General features: G+C 34.6%; 1 protein-coding gene across 1 annotated transcript in view; it reads left to right on the top strand.

Moving 5' to 3' along the window:
* The window catches only part of PPP1R3A (protein phosphatase 1 regulatory subunit 3A), a 38,711-nt gene that overhangs the window by 13,106 nt on the left and 6,213 nt on the right, over positions 1–19,392 (top strand). Inside the window, exons 2-3 of the mRNA XM_082661955.1 lie at positions 18,627–18,685; positions 18,782–18,906. Of these exons, the coding sequence (XP_082518081.1) occupies positions 18,627–18,685; positions 18,782–18,906 (184 nt within the window). The remainder of the gene's footprint in view (positions 1–18,626; positions 18,686–18,781; positions 18,907–19,392) is intronic.

The following is a 19,392-nucleotide window of genomic DNA, read 5'->3' on the forward strand; positions in this document are numbered from 1 at the left end:
CCCCGTCTATAATGACACATCAATTAACTCTTACATCACTACCCTCAACTATCATCTCATAGTTTTCATTAAGAGTTTTACTATAATTTTCCTAATATCCTAAAGAGCTTTATTGTATAAAACCTGAAGTTTCCACCCAAAGTATAAATGTATTATTGAGGTAGGTAATGCATAGCATTTGTAAATAGTTATGTTTCACTTTCTCAGAAGTGTTTTAATGAAACTTGCTGAAAATTAAAGTTTTATCATTTACGTTTGTTGTTGTCCAATTAACTTTTAGTATACAAATATGGATGGGATCCTACTGAAAATGGCATTTTTGAGACTGATTTAAACAATTTCTGGGGAAAGCTTAGCTATTGACTGAGTATCCTGGAGGGGTATTCTTATTAGTACAACAGAATACTCCTGTCTGTGACTAATTGAGGCAATTAATTTTGTTGAAAACCCTCAAAATTATGTTGGTGTGATTATAAGAGTCTTTTTTTTTCTGTGTTATTCTTCAATTCCTGGGGAATTCCTTGACCACTTATGGTAATTTTGGACCAGTTTGCTTTCATTCTTGTAATTTTTATCTGAGCATCTGTAACATTTATTAGAACTTGTCTACAAAACCAGGTGGGACTCTCATCTTGTGCATGGATTGTAGCCCATTGACAACTTTAAATTTATGATATTTTACTACTTTAACAAGTTAGCTCGTTCTTTGGTTTAGAAATTTCTAATTATATAAACTTAAGGAATACATACTTTAACTGTCTCTATCATTATTTCTTAAGTGATATAAAATTACCTCCTACTAGATCACTTTTATACATTATAGTCAAGAGGCCAGTCCTATTTACATAAGAAGAAATTTAGGCAAAAGGGATTTATTTGATCAAGACCAGGAAATATATAAGAGGAAAAGCTCTTTTTGTGATTTAAGGTCTCTAATTCCCTGTGGCTTTGAACCATAGTGCCCCAATCAGCCAATTAACCATAAAGAAATTACAGAGTCCTTAATTTATGTAGGATTCTTCTAGTTAGCTTCTATTTTCAAGCATTAATTTGATAAATGGATAACATTTATGCACATGAGAAGTTACTTATCAACATAAATGGAATGACACAGACTTAGAGGACAGCATAGGAGATGCAGGGCAACAGGCTTTAGAGAAATGATTTACTGCAGGCGGACCTGATCAGAAACAGCATCACAGAGGAACTGAACTTGATCTGGAAATGGTAAAACTTGGGTAGGTGGAGAAGAGTTAGGAGACTGTTTACATAGAATAAAAAATACTTGTGGACACGGCAGCAAAAAAGATAAGTCAGAGATTTTGTTGTCAATTTGACTGCCTGGAATGGAAAGAATTGTGAGAGCCAAACTTGAAGAAAAAGGTTGAAAAAGAATTGCACAATCTTGCTAGACCAAGGATTTTGAACTTTAGTTCCTATGCTCAAGGATAAAGTATTATTTTAGTTATATCAATCCAGTAAGCATATGCAGAATAGAGTGAAAAGTATGAAATAGGTCACTGTCCATAAGAAGGGATATTGATTTTCTATGTTCATAACTGTTTTTTACTTACTGTTTCTGTATGTTAGAATGTTTAAAACATAGGTTTTATCCTTTTCTCATTATCAATATTAACTGAATTCTGCTATAGATCATCTTTAACATAAATAAACACACATATATATATGGCACTAATTTTTAGGTATTTCTATACTATTTCATGGGTGATTTATTTTACTACTCTGGTGACACTTGGGGGAAATTTATTTCTATAATTCTTTCTCACCCAAATTCTTCCTTCAAAATCTAAGGTTTACGTTTTAATTTAGTGAAAAAGATTAGTCCAGGCATCTCAGTCTTTATCTTCTTGGATGGATACATGGAAATTACACTAGTATATTTTTTTCTATAGTACCAATGACCTCAAGATTAAGAGGGTATGAATCTTGGTTCACATGAAAAAAAAGAATCAAAATATTAGTATCAAAGTTCTAACTATGCTTTTCAGCTTGTGTATTAAAAGAGAGTAAAAAAAAAAGATCGATGACTAGAAGAAATGAATACAGGATCTTCATACATTCAACAAATCTTTGTTGAACACATACTATGTGTCAGGTACTGTTCTCAGTACTAGAGATACATCATGAAAGAAATGACAATCCCTGTCCTCATGTAGCTTACATTCTAATGGAAGGAAAACTAATAAGTAATAAACATAAAGAATAAGTAAGTTATTTTAGAAGATGACATATGCAATTGAGAATATACAAAACAGAGCAGCATAAAAAGAATAAGGAATAAAGACTACTTCATTGAGAAGATGACAATTGATCAGAGACTTGAAGAAAGTCAGTCATGAAGAAATCTGGGGGAAGCGAGTTCCATGCAGAGCAAAGCAACCAGTGCAAATATTCTAAGTAAGTTCAAGTGACGGATCTCCCCTTCTGTTTACATTAGGTTCTCATGCTCTTTAGGTCGCCTGTACATTCTTGGGCTTATTTCCCACAGGACCCATCACTACCCACAGGGTCTCTGAGAGAAAGGGGCAGGGTAGCAAAGGTACAGATGAAAATATGTCATCAGCAGTTTGTCTTTGACTCTAAAGTCTTTTAGGGTCCCTTTCTGCTTTCTCTGGCTGCCCAAATCCCTATATCCAATCTTTTAGATTCATCTTTGCAACTGAAGGACTGAGTTGCAATTTTGTCTTGGTGAAGGTGCAGTTGTGTTACAGGTAATCTAATCAAAGAAGAAATTCCACACTGAGTTATCTTAAAAAGCACTGAAAAATTCTATCTATTATTATTTTATTTCAAATTTTTTTGATTATCCTGACAATAGACTATAAGTACTGTAGATACTGGATAAGTTTATGTAAATTGATACCTGTAAGAAGAAAAATAAATTAACACTGTATATGTATAATAAATCAAGCAAACCATTGTAATGATGATTTGGAAAGAAAGCAAGTGTAATCTTGCAAGTGCCTTTACTTATGTAGCAAATGAGGAAAAAAGAAGACCGGAATATAAGCAGTTTTGATCTTTTTATATGAAACATTATTTTACATATTATAAACTCCAAACACATTAAACTATCAGCATTATCCACAACTTACATTTAAGCCACTACATTGCGTGTTCTGCTTTTTTAATAACTGTCACCTCATCGCTACCATTTTCATCTCAAGACTAATTGTCTCTTTTATGGGATCTAACCAACTAGTGTCCTTGGCAATACACTTTACGGTGCTTGCATTTACAATAATCGTTTGGGCAATTTGCCATAGTACAACTGGAAAACATTTTACCATCCCAGGTCTAAATCTTAACAAACATGATCAGTGTTAGGGTAGAAAAGATTAATGTCTCTTACCCTAAACAGCATCTAGATTTCATTTCAGTTAAAAAAAATCAGTAAATTTAAATTCACTGATGTATGGATTGGTAATTCCCATGATGAATAAAAATTAATTGTGGGCTTCCCTGGTGGCGCAGTGGTTGAGAGTCCGCCTGCCGATGCAGGGGACACGGGTTCATGTCCCGGTCCGGGAAGATCCCACATGCCGCGGAGCGGCTAGGCTCCTGAGCCATGGCCACTGAGCCTGCGCGTCCGGAGCCTGTGCTCCGCAACGGGAGAGGCCACAACAGTGAGAGGCCCGCGTACCGCAAAAAAAAAAAAAAAAAAAAAAAAAATTAATTGTTTAATAGACCTAACAGTAGCAGAAGTAAAATCCCTAAAGAATTTACATTATTGCTAACCTGCCTGATTATGTATACCCTCTCCTCCCACCCCACAGAAAATCTTAAGAGCAGAGTATTTTCACTGAAGGATTTATTTTCCCACTAACCATACTTTGATATAGTAAAAGCCAGGGTAGAATAGTAGTGTAAACCAGTGTTTCTTAAACTTGGGTGTGCATAGGAAGGGGAAAAATAAGGCACCCACACCTAGATCCTCCTATAAGACCCCAATTTCATTGGTTGGTGTCAGGTTGCAGGCACTGGTATTTTTAAAAAGCTCCCCAGCTGATTCTGATATGCACCAGGGTTGAGAATGATATAAACAAAAGACTAAACACATGTGTTTTGAGTTGTAACTTTTTTTTAAATTTGAAAATCAATTAGTCTCAGTATCCACCAAAAGAATAATGCTATTAAACAAAGAAAAATTAGCAAATAAAATAATGCTTTTGCAAATATGGCCTGAGGGATTTTTAAGCATTAATAGCAACATTAAGTACTGTGGGAATTACGATACAAAAGATAAGCTTTTTAAATAGGGCATCTATTAAAGAAATTTTGCCCCATCATTTGTGATGACCTGGGGAAGGCGAAAAAGACACTTTAAATAGCATGGTAAAGTTAATTTCCATTTAGAATGAAGTAAACTTTCAGAAAGTATTTACTTTTCTTTTTGAAAAGTATATATTTTACAGTTCAGAAAAGTCAAACTTTTAAATATGATTTGTAATCATATTAAAGGATATGATCTTCCTTCAGTCTGCTCTCTTTACAAGCCCGTGTATATACACAGTTGCTACTGCCTTCCCTGAGTTTGACTTATGGATTTTATTACAGTTGACCCTGTATGGATCCTGTATGGACCCTGTTATGGATCTTATTACAACAGGGATATCAGGGGTGCTGACCCTCTTTGTAGTTGAAAATCCGAGTATAACTTATAGTTGGTCCTCCATATACTCAGTTCCTCTGTATCCATGGTTCTGCATCATCAGATTTAACCAACTGCAGGCCACGTAGTACTGTAGCATTTACTATTGAAAAAAAAATCTGCATATAAGGGGACCCACGCAGTTCAAACCTGTGTTTTTCAAGAGTCGACTGTATTTTCTTCTATAGCACTCCATGCTTCCCCAATCATGAAATGTACAGCTGTGATTTTATACTGCCAGTTTTCATTTGTCATTCTTTAGACTGTAAGCTCTACGAAGTCAGAGTTGGTTCAATCTCAGGTTGTGCTAGTAGTTTAACGTCTAGCATGATGCCTAGCACAGATTAACTACTTGCTGAATGAATACATACTAAATTTTGTCCAACATTATTCTGACTTAGCATGATGTCCAGTAGAAGGACTGAATCCTTTTAAAGCCACTTGATAGCTGTATTCTTCAGAATGTTGACTGTAAAGTCTTGTGCTGCCTTGTTAAAAGTGTGGCAGAGATCCCCATCTTTGGCAACATAACTGCATCCCTTCAGGATTCAGCCCCTGCATTTGACTCCTTCAGCAATCCCAGCCTGTGGCCCAACTTCTTCAGTCGCCTGTTTCTTGCCTTTTAGTTCATACTGGTTCTCAACTTGTCCTTCCCAAGCATCGTATTGCTCTTCTATTAATCTCTAACCATAGTCTGTCTTAGTGAGACCTTCACACTTCATCTTCTTAGGTTTGCTGGCAATGAATTTTGCTTTACTTAATCAGGGATCCAAAAGCCTTCAACTGGGAGAGCCATCTTGGCAGTGATGAGCTCCTCCTACCTATTCCATCTCTTCCAGTGAAAGGCACCAACCAGAGGAGTAAGGTGGTGTTTGTACTGTAAGCTTCTTAAATCAGTTGGACTTCCTTTCTTGACTCTATAGATTCATTTGCATCATCCCTGAATCTGCTTACATCTTCTCCAGTCTAGAACTTGGCTAGGACCAATAACTGGTGGACATTTTCTAGCATTTTAGTATTGAAATTAACATGAGCAAGAATATGAAATGTAGTTGGTTGCATGTGATAACTACACTAATAAAGATTATTTATGTTAAAAACAATATTGCCTCTTATTTAAAGAGTTTTAATCAAATAGATTCTATGAAGGATCTCTGCAAGTTAGCAAAGACCTTAAAGCTAATTTAAAAATTCTATTACTTGGACATCGTCCAGATTAAGAACTCTTGCACCCAAAGACACAGTCAAGACAGTGAAAATGGGAGAAAACATTTACAAATATATCTAATAAGTGACTTATCCAGAAGAACTCTTATAACTCAATAATAAAAAGACAGCCTAATTTTAAAATGAGCAAAGGACTTAAATAGATATTTCTCCAGAGAAGATATATTAATGACCAATAAGCACATGAAAAAGTATTCAATATCATTAGTTACTATGAAAATGCTAATCAAAACCACAATGTGATGTCACTTCACGCCCACTATAATGACAACAATCAATAAGACAGATAATAAGTGTCGGTGAGGATGTGGAGAAACAAATTATAGGATTATCATAAACCCAGCAATTTCACTTCTAGGTATCTACCCAGGGGAAATGAAAACATGTCCATGCAAACACTGGTATGTAAATGTTCATAGAAGCACTGTCCACAAGAGCCAAACGGTGGAAACAACTCAAATACCCAACAACTGGTTAATGCGTAAAGTGAGTGTATCTATACAATGGAATACTATTCACCAATAAAAATGAAATATTGATACATCCTACAACACTGATGAACCTCAGAAACATTTTCCTCCATGAAAGAGGCCAGACACAAAGAATGCATATTGTATGATTCTCCTAATATGAAATATCTAGAATAGGCAAATATCTCAAAACAGAAAGAAGATTAGTGGTTGCCTAGGACTGGGGATGGGAGTAAAGAGTGACTCTAACGGGCTTATTCTTTTGGGGGTGCTGGAAATGTTCTAAAATTAGATTTGGTGATAACTGAACAACTCTGTAAATATATTAAATATACTAAATGTCACTGAATTGAACACTTAAAATGGGTGGATTTTGTGGTATGCAAATGATACCTCAGTAAAGCTGTTAACTTAAAAAATTATTTTACGGGGCTCCCCTGGTGGCGCAGTGGTTGAGACTCCGCCTGCCGATGCAGGGGACGCGGGTTCGTGCCCCGGTCCGGGAGGATCCCGCATGCCGCGGAGCGGCTGGGCCCGTGAGCCATGGCCGCTGAGCCTGCGCGTCCGGAGCCTGTGCTCCACAACGGGAGAGGCCACAGCAGTGAGAGGCCCGCGTACCGCAGGAAAAAAAAAAAAAAATTATTTTACTAATTTTGTATGGGGATACTAATATTTTATGATAAACAGATATAGATTTCTATAGACGGACTGTAGAATTTAGGGTTTATAAGTTTAGGGTCTGAAATTTCCCCTGAAATTTAGTAGAGAAATAGTAGTAAAAGATTGTTTTGTATTTTAGATGAGGCTAGAATAAAATGGCAAGAAAATGAATACAGGTTGCATACATAGTCCCAGATGAAAAATTATATTTCCCACACATGGTATGCGTATAAGCTTTGAAAGATACTTGAGTACCTTTCCATGAATCCTGTAGATAATTCTGCTGCAGGAATAAGGACTATAAGTTTGATCCCCTTCTTCAGAGTATGTTAATTCAAGGACTGAACAACTTTCACTCCGTAACATTTTTCTTATTGTTTCAACAGGGAATGTGGATATTAATTTTATCTTTTTGCAAAGTGTTGATGTAATAATAATAGGTAATGTTTATTGATTGCTTGCTGTATGCCAGACACTGAGCAGTTTAAATCCATTTCCTCATTTAATGTGTTACATTGGTACGAACACCTACTCTTCTTAGTTTAATTAAACTTTTCTTTCTTGTGTCCTCTTTCATGGCCTTTCTCTGCTCTCATTTTCTTTTTTCTATTCTACTACTCTTTCCCTACCCACCTTCAGAGCAAAATTATTCAACTGCTGGTTACACTATTCATGTTTCAGAATCTCATTTTTTAAAAACAAGTGATTCGTTCACATTGTTCTGCCTTTAGCCAAAAAGCAATTTGACATTGCAGAAAAATAGCAAATCAGATTTTGTGCTGAATTTTGACTGATTTAGTCAAAATGTTCAAGTGGTTTGTATATATAAACCTGCCTTAAATCAAAGAAATGTGGGCTGAAGGGGAGGAGGTCTTTGAATATGAAGTGGTAGATTCCACAGGAGTGCAGAATCTTTTGTGAAGAAATCCACAAGAGGACAGAAAGAAAATACTAATTCACAAAAGGTGTGGGTGAAGGGCTGGCAAAGAAAACCTGTAACACAAGACGTGGACATTTGTGAGTATGCCTCAGTGCATTGCATTAATAATTTGCATATTAAGAAGTCACGAGTCTTCACGTTAATGAATCCCTAACTAGTCTCTGACACAATAGAATGAGTGTCCCTGGAGGAGTCATTATGGCCTATCATGTCAATGATCCGCATATTAATGACTCTCTTACAGGCTCATCAACAGGTAGCCTAATAGGCTTCCATTGAGTTCTTTTTCATTTGCTTTTTAAATGTATCCTCTCCTCCCTTCCTTTTGTAATCCAATTGTGAAGATTCGACAAAAAGGTGCATTAAGATGATTTTAATGTGTGACGTAAGTTCACAAAAGCATTAAATTTAGAAATAATGCTTTAAGACTTCCTGAGTCTGCCTAGAAAACTTTTCAAATGCAGTTAAATACAAATCCAGTTCGATAATAGGGTTCTTATTTGGAATTTAACACAAACCATCCAACCCAATTTACCATATTTCTCTTTTCCCTGATATATCAATTTATGCTGTGATTAGCATAAGTAGAGTAGGTAGTTTAAAAATGTTTGTGAAACTGAATTTCTTGAAAATGGAAATGAATTTCAATGGATTTCACATGATAGAGGTTACTAAACACTTATTAAAACTAAAAAGCAGTAGCTGATAATATTAAAAAATTTTAAATATAAAAGAATTTTAAATTTAGAGAAAATATGTTTATTAATTGCATAGCCATAAATAAAAGGTCCTAGGATTTTGAAAAAATGATTTCATAACTTTAAAATTTAACATTTAATTAAAAGCAATAACAGGAAGGCAGTACTTTAACATTTCTAACTTGATTTGGCATGCCCTGACTTTTGTTGGCCCTAATTATTATATTTAAGATACTTGGTGATTTTTCTTATGAACATAAAACCTACCATCTCCTATACGAAATACTGAAGAACTGCTTTACCAATATTTTACTGAATTATACATCATTTCACCTGATTTACTCTCCAGATAAGGGGAAGAGTATTGATACATGCTTGAAATTCTCTGTCAAGAGCCAGGAAGAGGAGAAAAGCTGGGGAAAGAGTTGGAGAAGTTTGGCACTTTGTTTCCCATTAAAGAAAAAACAAAACGAACAACCCCATGTAAACTTTACTATCTTGGGGAACAATAGAGGGCACAGGTGCTCAGAGGAGTGGCTGCCACCCTCAGCTGGGCAAAAGATCCTTTTGAGAAGTGTCACTTCGGAATGATTTGATTTCAGTTTGTAAGTCTCATGCTCCTTTGTTTTCCTTCCTGCTCCTAGCCCTTCCAAATACAACCTTTCCACACATACACTGGGAATATCAATTTACATTTTAAATTACTTTTTCTTAAAACAGTTTTCAAAACAATATTTAATACAAATTCTGTAGAGCTTGGATGTCAAATCTCAGTATTTAACAGACCAAATATCTTAGGTGATACTTACATGTAGATTTCACAGAGAAAACATGTTTAATCAGGATTTCCTTAATTGCAGTTAGTTAGCTCATAGTCATGATTTTGTGATAATGACTTTTTACACGAACACAAACAAATCAATATCTTTATGAAGGAAATAATGCCTGAAAATTAGTATCCTTAGGAAAAATAGATATTAACAATTCTCTGATAATTTTCAAAAGATGGATGCTGTATAAAGTTCTTAGAAAGCACTTTGTAGGGGAATTGTGGAGAATCAGAATGTCAGAATTCTGAAGTAGTAAGAGTCTCAGCTGGACAATGACTAATTTTTCAGTCACCCACATGCTCCACTGATAACAATTACTTCCATTAAGAACTCAGGTAAAATAAGGACTTTAGACCAATAAAGTTAAGAATTCTTTTCTGATATCTGTCTGATGTATATTCTTTAGTTTTTCCAGTATCCATCACTTAAAAACATTTACATTTCTCTCTTGGTAGAATATAATTGGCAGATTGTGGCAGAGAAGTCCTTTGGGCCAGGTTTACCTATAACTCTTCTTTCACTGAAAATTCATGGATTCTGCTTGTAATTACATCTCTCCCAAAGCAACCTACAATTTTTGTTGTTGTTCATACGTGAACCTCCAAGGTTTGACTTAATTAAGCACTAGATTCTCGCAATTTAGTATTCCTTTAGAAGACACTCTAAGGAGATCCCATCTCTACAAAATTGCACATGATGCCCAGATTCAATCACAGAATTAAATCCAAATAATGTTTTCTCCCTGATTTCTGCGGGGTGGGTGAGCAAGAAAAAATAGCACACACTGCTTTGACATGACAAAGCAGATTTGAAAACAGCAATCCTTGGCAGAAGACAAAGAGTTAGGAAATGAAGCAACTTTGGAAAAGAAACTTACCAAAGAATTCTTCAACAAGGTTATGCTTTTTTTTTTGCGGTACGCGGGCCTCTCACTGCTGTGGCCTCTCGCGTTGCGGAGCACAGGCTCCGGATGCGCAGGCTCAGCGGCCATGGCTCCCGGGCCCAGCCGCTCTGCGGCATGTGGGATCTTCCCGGACCGGGGCACGAAGCCGTGCCCCCTGCATCGGCAGGCGGACTCTCAACCACTGCGCCACCAGGAAGTCCAGGTTATGCTTTTTAGTTGCTTCTTTCTCTGCTATTGAAATTTCCTGCATCAAGAAGGCATCATACCATCGTTTTCAATATGTTTTCAAGATCAAGCACTGAGGCAATAGGGAACGTTCTAATTTAGTAAAAGAAATAGAGAAGATTTTTAGGAACATAGCAATTCAGGTTTGTGGAAAACAGGAAAGTGACTCAATAAAACCATCTGGTCACTAATGTGGTGATATGTTCTTAGTTACTTGAATACTTGAGCAGTTCACTAGACTTTACTCAAGGGGCTTGTGGTTTGCCGTGGTTTATGCTTACATTTTAAAAGTAATAAATTAACTTATATCATATGTATTATCCAATATATTCATTTATCCCAATCATTTGTAGATATTGATAATGTTCCACTATTTGAAAAGTTTTATCTGGACATAGTAAAATAATTTGGGAATAAATCATTGTATAATCTGCATTATAAATAATGTAAGTCTAGCTCACAAACTGTGTGGGTAGGATTTCTGTAGGTATTAAATTTGAAATGCTGACCATAAGATTTAATTGAGAATTTATCTTTGTATTGCAAAGTTAATGGTTATTTCTATTGATCCTACTAGCATTTATATCTTTTGAAAACAAATTTAAGAAACTTCCAAATTACATTTCAAAATTATATTTATGGAATATTATTAGTTACATAAATATGGAACTCCTAAAACTGGAAAGCATGTTATTTAATGTCAAAATTGAGAAAGGCAAATTGTTTCCATTTTGAGCAATAAAGGGGTTGAGAAATAAAGGGGTAGTGGCTGCCTGATTGTATAGAGAAGGATCACAGTGCTCAATCTGGTCTCAGCTAGGAAGTCCCTTGATCTGTTATCAGTGCTTGCCATGGGTGCGAGAGAAAGAGGCCAGCATGAGAGTATTGTATTTGATGTCCCTAATCTAATCCAGAGCTTTCACTTTGAAGATGAGGAATCCCACAAAAACCATGTTCTTTACCATATTAGTTATTAGTCTCCAGATTCAGCATCTAAAGGAAATAGAAGCCATTTAAAATATTTGATGTTTTTTTCTTTGAGATTATTTCTTGCTTCTTTCAATCCCCGTTATTAATGCAGAACTGTCTTCATTTTGTTTTCGTCTGTGGAATTATTATCAAGGAACTGAATTTTAATTCACCTTTTCAGCCTAGATTCCTTCTTGCATTAGCCTTTAAACTTTTTCCTTAGACACTTCTGTTCACAATTAGACATTTATTGCTCTAATTGTCTCTCTTTTGATCAAATATTTCTCTTCTGTTCTGGTTTTATTCCTGATCAAAAGACTATTGGTACTGTAACACCAAAGGAATAGATACTAAGCCCTAGTAGTTGGTTAATGTATTATGAACTTCTCATTAAGTACAAGTTTCTGCTTTCCTCCCTCCTCCAATTCATGGCTATAAAATGTCAGAATACTAGAAAGTCCATTTTTAGAGAAATATCACCATAAAATTATGAAAATAAACAGTACACAATATGTAATTATTTATTCCAGGAAAACCTTTTCAGTATTTCTGTAAGTATCCACTTAGCAATGCCAATCCTGATATATTCTTCTTAAGTGTCTTTAAAAAATTTTCAAGTGAGGTACATAATATTTTTAACTTAAAATCTCTCCATTCATTTAGGGAGAGTGGGTAGAGGAAATCAAATGAGAGCACAAGCTTCGAAGTAAGAAGGCACACTTAACGTCTTCTTGAAGAGTTCAATATTGACTTTTTAGCTGTTTATCAGAGTGAGAGGTGATGCCTAAGAATTCCAAGTTGGTTTTCTTTAGGCAATGCTGAGTACTTTCAAGCAGAGTGTTAAAGAGACACAAACGCAATATTCATGACTCATTTTGGAAATGATTCTTTTTTTATGCCAACTTTTTGATTCCTCTTGGAACAGAGTTACATTTCTGCCACCTACAACCTAATCCTCACATTTACCCTGACTAGTTGGGTAATTCCACCACTTCAGACTTAGACTGGGTGGAACAGGTTTTTACTCATATTTTAAGAGACATATGGGCTTTTAGCACAATAGCATTACAGAAACCCAGGAAAAATGATATTATTACTTATACTAAAACTACTATATTTTGACAGTGTTAAAATTAACCATAACTCCAAAAGCATAAGTGCCACATACCCAGAAACTGCAAGAATATTAACAGGGTGCCTAAATTCTGACAGTGAATAAATCCATTGGGTAATAGCAGAAAGTGTGAATTTGCATTCACATGCACACTGTATTTGTATTTTAAATAAAAAGTTACTTTCACTGATGATCTAGTGATCTTTCTTTGGAGGGTGGTCCTGATAATAAGAGTATACTTTAGAAAGACTAATAAGCTAGTATGTCATCATGGGCTGCAAATTTTACTCCTGAAAGTAACTTGTGGAAAAATAAGTAATTTGTGAATTAAAGATATGCGAGAATGGAGTAAACTTTAAAAAAATATACATAATTCCAAGTAAAAGGAGAAGCACGGGAATCGGGTACTGTGGCAGTATAGAACTAATGATCAGTGCGGTATTTACTACATGTCACTAATAATAATGGTAATAACAGTAGTGATAATACATTTATTAAACACTTCCGCATATTGAGAATTATGATAAATAATTGCCCTGTGTAAGGACTAGGCAATATTTTGGAGAAAAATGAGATACAGAGAGGTTAAGTATCTTGTTGGATGTTACATGGCTAGTAAGTGACTTAGTAAGGTAAATAACAGGAAAGACTGTGATTTGAATCCAGGTCTTTCTGCTCTTTTTCGCTATGAATTGACTAGAATAAAAGCCAGGAAACTAGGTATAACTTGCTGATGCACTGTCCAGGCACACGTACCAGAGATTAGAGAAAAAGGCTGAAAGGTGTCTACATGGGCACCGGAGAAGCAGATTACCCAGTGTGCAAGACATCAGAAACCAGCCAGCAGACTAATTCAAGACCTTACCGACTTAACAGTGAAGGAGCCGCGGTTAACCACCAGACTTAACTCTCTCTTGCTTAGGTCTTGGAAAGGGCAATACTTGATTTCTAAATCTCATGAACACAGCCAAGGTCAGGCAGAAAGAAGGCATTTTTAAAATCTACATTCAGGGAATTGATCAACAAATCGCATTGATGCTACATCAAAAGTTTAACTCAAATTTGATTCCTTTTCTCTTTCCTCATTGCCATCACCTTTAACAGTCATTATTTGTGCCTGAAACATTGAAGGAGCCTCCTGACTTGTCTTCCTGCTTCACTATGGCTCATCCCATCCAGGCTCTCCTAAAATAGATCCTTAAATGTACTTGCAGAGATTGGTCCCTAAATGTAAATCTGATGGTGTCTCTCTCCCATTTAACTCCTCCACTCGCCTCCCCCGCAACGGGAGCACTGCTTTAAAAGTACAGAAAGAATTCAGTCCCACACTTCCTGGCATGCTAAGCCGTTTAAACCTGGCTCAAACCAACCCCAGTTCTATTCTTTGGCATTCTTTCCTCAAAACACAGTCCAAGCCCTCTGAACATCTCATTGTTCCTGGATGGTTCTCTTCTTTTTGTGCTTTCTTACCTGTACTTCTTTGAGCACTTCTTATTCTCTCTGCCTGAAATGACCTTACCATTCTCTATTTGAGGAACTCCTATTTCCCCTAAAACCTAATTAGAATGTTACTTCCTTTGTGAAAAATTCCCTGATTCTTCCAACTGAGTGCTCTCCTCATTTCTGTTATTTTTTCTCTAGAGAATATCATATACCATTATTATAATATTTATCACATTATAATAATTGCCTGTTGATGTGTCTATTTCCATCGTTACATTATAGCTTCCTTGAGGTAAGAGGCTACATATATATTATTCACCTTTGATTTCCCAGTGTTTATTAGAACTTATGGCATATAGTGGATATTCAAAATATCTATTAGAAGAATGAATGACCCCTCTTATGATTAAATAATACTAGTGACTATATTATATGATTTAAGGTGCACTAGAAATGAACTCTCCCTCCACAAACTACATACCTTTTTGACTTTTTAATTTCTAACTTTATATTAGAAGATTTTAAAATTTTTGTTTAGCTATTTAAACCCATAATTAAAAGCACTGTTTTTAGCTTTAGAGTGGGAGGTAAACATTATAAGACACACAAAAACATGCACGTTTTAATTTATTAGAATCTTTTATGAAAATAAATTTTAATGAGGAAAGAAAAGAAGAATAATGTTATGATAATTTTTTTTTTTTTTGCGGTACGCGGGCCTCTCACTGTTGTGGCCTCTCCCATTGTGGAGCACAGGCTCCGGACGTGCAGGCTCAGCGGCCATGGCTCACGGGCCCAGCCGCTCCGCGGCACTTGGGATCTTCCTGGACCGGGGCACGAACCCGCGTCCCCTGCATCGGCAGGCGGACTCTCAACCACTGCGCCACCAGGGAAGCCCTGTCATGATAATTTTGACAAGAGGTGGACAGAAGGGAAGAGTAGAAAGGACACTGTGCATTTATTCAGCAGCATTTATTATGCCACTATTATGTGTCAGGTAATGTATTAGCCACTGGGAATACAGATCAATAAGAAATTCCCCTACTCCAAAAGGACTCAGGGAATATAAAGGGGAGACTAGAAATCTTCACTAGCATATTTCACTTATACCACAATTGTATATAGTTGTGGGTCCTATCTTCATCAACCATCAAGTTCTTTGCCTTTTTCCTCAAATTTTCTGAAGTGGTTTTAATTAAACCCTTTAAATGTAATTGGTCATATAACAGACACTTTGGATTTTGGAGTGGGATTTTATCTATAAACATTCTGTAATTTTGGCCAGACAGCAACCCATTTGTCTTAATAAATGATCTAAAACTAGAATTTAACCATTTAGATATTTTAAATAATAAACACCTGCAAAACTACCACTCAAAACAATCGATTTCTCACCATTTCCTTTGCTCATTCCTTTCCTCTGACTCACCCCACTTGATGTAAGCATAATCTTGAAAATCAACCTTTCTTGTTATATTCTATATATTATATTATACATATTCCTTGATAAATATATTTAAATTATTTTAGTAGGTTTTAGCTCAATAAAAAAGAACCTCCTCTGATGTAATGTTTTAGCACTGTTCATTCAATATTATGTTGCTAAGATTTATCCATATTGTTGTATGTTTCTGTAGTTTATTAATTTTTAGTGCTTTATAATATTTCTTTTGTGGTATTCCAAGTTTTGTATCTACTCTTCTGTTGATAGGCATTTGGATTGGTTCAATTTATGCAGTTGACAGCAATTTTTACCAATTAAATAAGTATAAGATAGCATCTCCTTGTGATCTTGATTTGCATTTCTCTGTTTTCTAATAATGCTGACCATCCTTTACGTGCTTATGGGCCATATGTATTTTCTCTTCTGTGAAATGTCTGCTCCTCTCCCCTGATTCTATTGAAATGTTTGTGCTTTCTTACTGATTTGTGGAAGTTCTTTATATATTCTTGATATTTATTTTGTGTTGATTTTGTATAACATAAGCATCTTCTTCCAGTTTATTTATATTTTTCTATTATAAAGATGTCTTTCAATGAACAAAAATTTTTAATTTTAATAGAGCTAAACTGACAATCTTTTTTATAGTCACTTTTTTTTTTTCTTATTTAAGAAAACATTTTCTACTCTGAGGGCTGAAAGATATTTACATATTCTACTAAGAATTTCAAGGTTTTTGACATTTAAGATCTTAATCCATGTGGAATTGATTACCAAATATATGTTTTACCTATTTCATATTTTTTCCATGAGGGTAGCAACTTTCCCCATCTCCATTTACTGAAAAGTCCCTTATTTCCCTGCTTGGTGACATGCTATATTTGTCATATACCAAAGTTCTATATAAGTAGGGATCTGTTACTAAGCTCTCAATACTTGCCTGTCTCTGTACCAATATAACTGTCCTAATAACTATATCCTCATAAGAACTATTGAAACTAGGTAGAGCAGTTTCCTCTACCCTTCTATTTCTCTGTAGTCTAGCTATTTTCAGTCCTTTATTCTTCTCTTTAGAATCATATTTTCAAATTTTGTGAAAACATGTTTTGAAATTTTGATTAGAATTGAATTGAATCTGTAGATCAAATTGGGAGATAATATCTTCACAATCTTCTTCCTATCTATGAACATGGTATATCTCTCAATAATTTCTAGGTCTTTAATATTTATTGATACAATTTTATTCTTTTCCCTGTAGAAGTCTTACACATTTTCTATTCATTTTTTAACATATATTTGATATAACATTTAAATATCATCTATTTCAGGTTCTCTTTCTTGTATTTACCCCTGAATCTAAGATTTCCTTCCTATATTTCTGTATTTATATGTTTTTGTAAGAAGTCAATATAATAATACATGGTTTGATACCTAATTATTTGTCCCCAAAGTGAGCTAAAAGCAGGTTTCTTTCCTTTTGATGCAATCACTTTAAAAATTAAAGCATTTTAGAGAATTTAGTAAGAAAAATGATTAATAGCATTTTGCTTAGGCAAAAACAAAAAGCTTTAAATGGTTATGATCTTTCCCTCTACAAATGAGATTTTCAGCATTGCTATGGGACTAAAGATAAAGAAGGGATAATTAAATGCTGTTTAATGGTTTATATATTTTTAAGAGTACACAGATTTTCTATGTACTCTATGAAAGAAAAATGTGTCAGCTTGCAGTTCGATTCCACAAAAATTGAATCTTTGCATAATTATAGGCCTCATAAACAATATAGATTTATAGATTAAAGCAGTATCACTTATTGGAAGTACAATATTTTTCTAATAAAATTATACTTAGGTAAAAACATTATTTTCATTTCTGGGCCCACTTCAAGGTATCAAATAGTACCTTAGTAAAGCTAAAATTAAGCATCATAAAATGTACACAAAGCTGAATTACTTCTTACATGGTCAAGATGGAAGAATTTGCAATTTTCTTGTGATTTGCTGAAACAAGATTAGCCTTCCGGGGATTTGAATCAACATTGTCCATGCAACGAAAACTAGGCTCTATTACACAAATTTATCATTCATTGTGAACTCTCTGTATTTCTTTTATTGCAGAAAAAAGTCATTGAGAAAAGTCACTAGGAGAAAATTCAGCTGAGACAGTACAAGAAAATGGGGAGACTGGGCCAATCATTTCTGATAGACTGACTTGTGACATAACTATACACAAAGTGAGCTCTTCACTAACTCTTTTCTTGCTGAGTGTCATGGAAAAATCTAAATTCTTATAATTCCACAAATACACCTACAAACATTACATTTGGAGGAAAAAGTATTTATCTTTCTCAATAAGCATGCAGAATATGAGAGAAAAGCTAGTATAATCTGAATTATTTTAAAGAAAGAAAATGTATGCTTCCATATGAATGATCTAAAGCCTTGGTTGTAAAATTGGCCTTTGGCGATACATGAAGTCTTTAAACTGGATATAAATTTAGCTGCCTTTCAGTTTCTAGTAAGTTTGTTTTTTTTCTCCTTTTCTAGAGAGAGAGAGTTAATAATATGTCAGTTCAACTGGAAGAATTTTGAGTAAAATGGAACACAAAAAAATAACTGGAACGTTAGAAAGTAATTTCAATGACCACAAATGGACTGTCAGTTCATAAAACTTCATAATTTAAAAGAAGAGAAAAATGTTTTCACTTGCAAAGATTAAATTCATGAATGATGGAATAATCTACACTTACATATATATTTTCCTTTGGTTATGTGTTTTAATATGAGTAAAATAATTTTATTTAGAATTATGGAATTGTGTAAATAATTTTTACATTTTTCTACAAATAATATATATTATTGCATCATTCTAAGAGATCAATTTAATTTAAAAATATACAAAGTAATGCAAGAAAATGTGAAAGGTTATATAATATTTGTTTGGCTTGTAATTGGTTTGAATTTCCTCCTCTATAAAAATACTTAGAAATATAGTCCCAGAAAAAAGTATAACATTTTGTTTTAAACTTAACAGTAAAGAAGAATCATTGGTAACATCAGATGAGAATAACTCTGAGAATTCAAAGATTACAGGTAATATTTCTTTAATTTTTAAACAGAATATATTTATTTTGTTAAAGCCTACAATTATAACAATCTTACATAGGTGCAATTATCTTAACTTTTCAGACACCTATGTCCCAACAATTGTTTTTTCTCATGAGGACAAGCAAGACTTGGAAACCAGTAATCAGAATGTAAAAGATGTAAACACGGAACACGATGAACATAATGAAAAAGAATTAGATTTGATGGTAAGTGTTCTGTTTGCCTCGGTATTAGAGAAGATGAATCCATTTATGCTTCAAAGATGCTGCAATGCCTGCCTTTCAATAGCTTCAATTAATAAGTAATTTGCAAATGTGAAAGTGCAGCCTATTCTGTCCTTGCATCTCTAGCTTGATCAACAAGGCACTTTGATTTCAGTATGTTGCTTCTGGTCTCTGCAATGGTAAATTAATGACATTCATTTCTTACCTATTTACCAGTGGCTCTGAGTAATAGTTTGTAGGAATTACAGAAGAGGTAGTACTATCCTGATGTGCATTTCTAATCTTTGTGACAAGTGTACACTTATCATAAACTCGTCTATAAAATGAGAGGGCTGGGCTAGATGATTGTTAGGGTTCTGTACAGCTCTACAAGTCTGATTCTTGCATTTAGCAGCATTTTTTTTTTTTTTTTTTACTTACTTACATCTGTGAGAATCTCTAAGCTCTATATCATTGGAAAGTATTAAA

The sequence above is a fragment of the Grampus griseus genome (genome assembly GCF_964374135.1).
Source record: "Grampus griseus genome assembly, chromosome: 9".
In the NCBI taxonomy this organism is placed as follows: domain Eukaryota; kingdom Metazoa; phylum Chordata; class Mammalia; order Artiodactyla; family Delphinidae; genus Grampus; species Grampus griseus.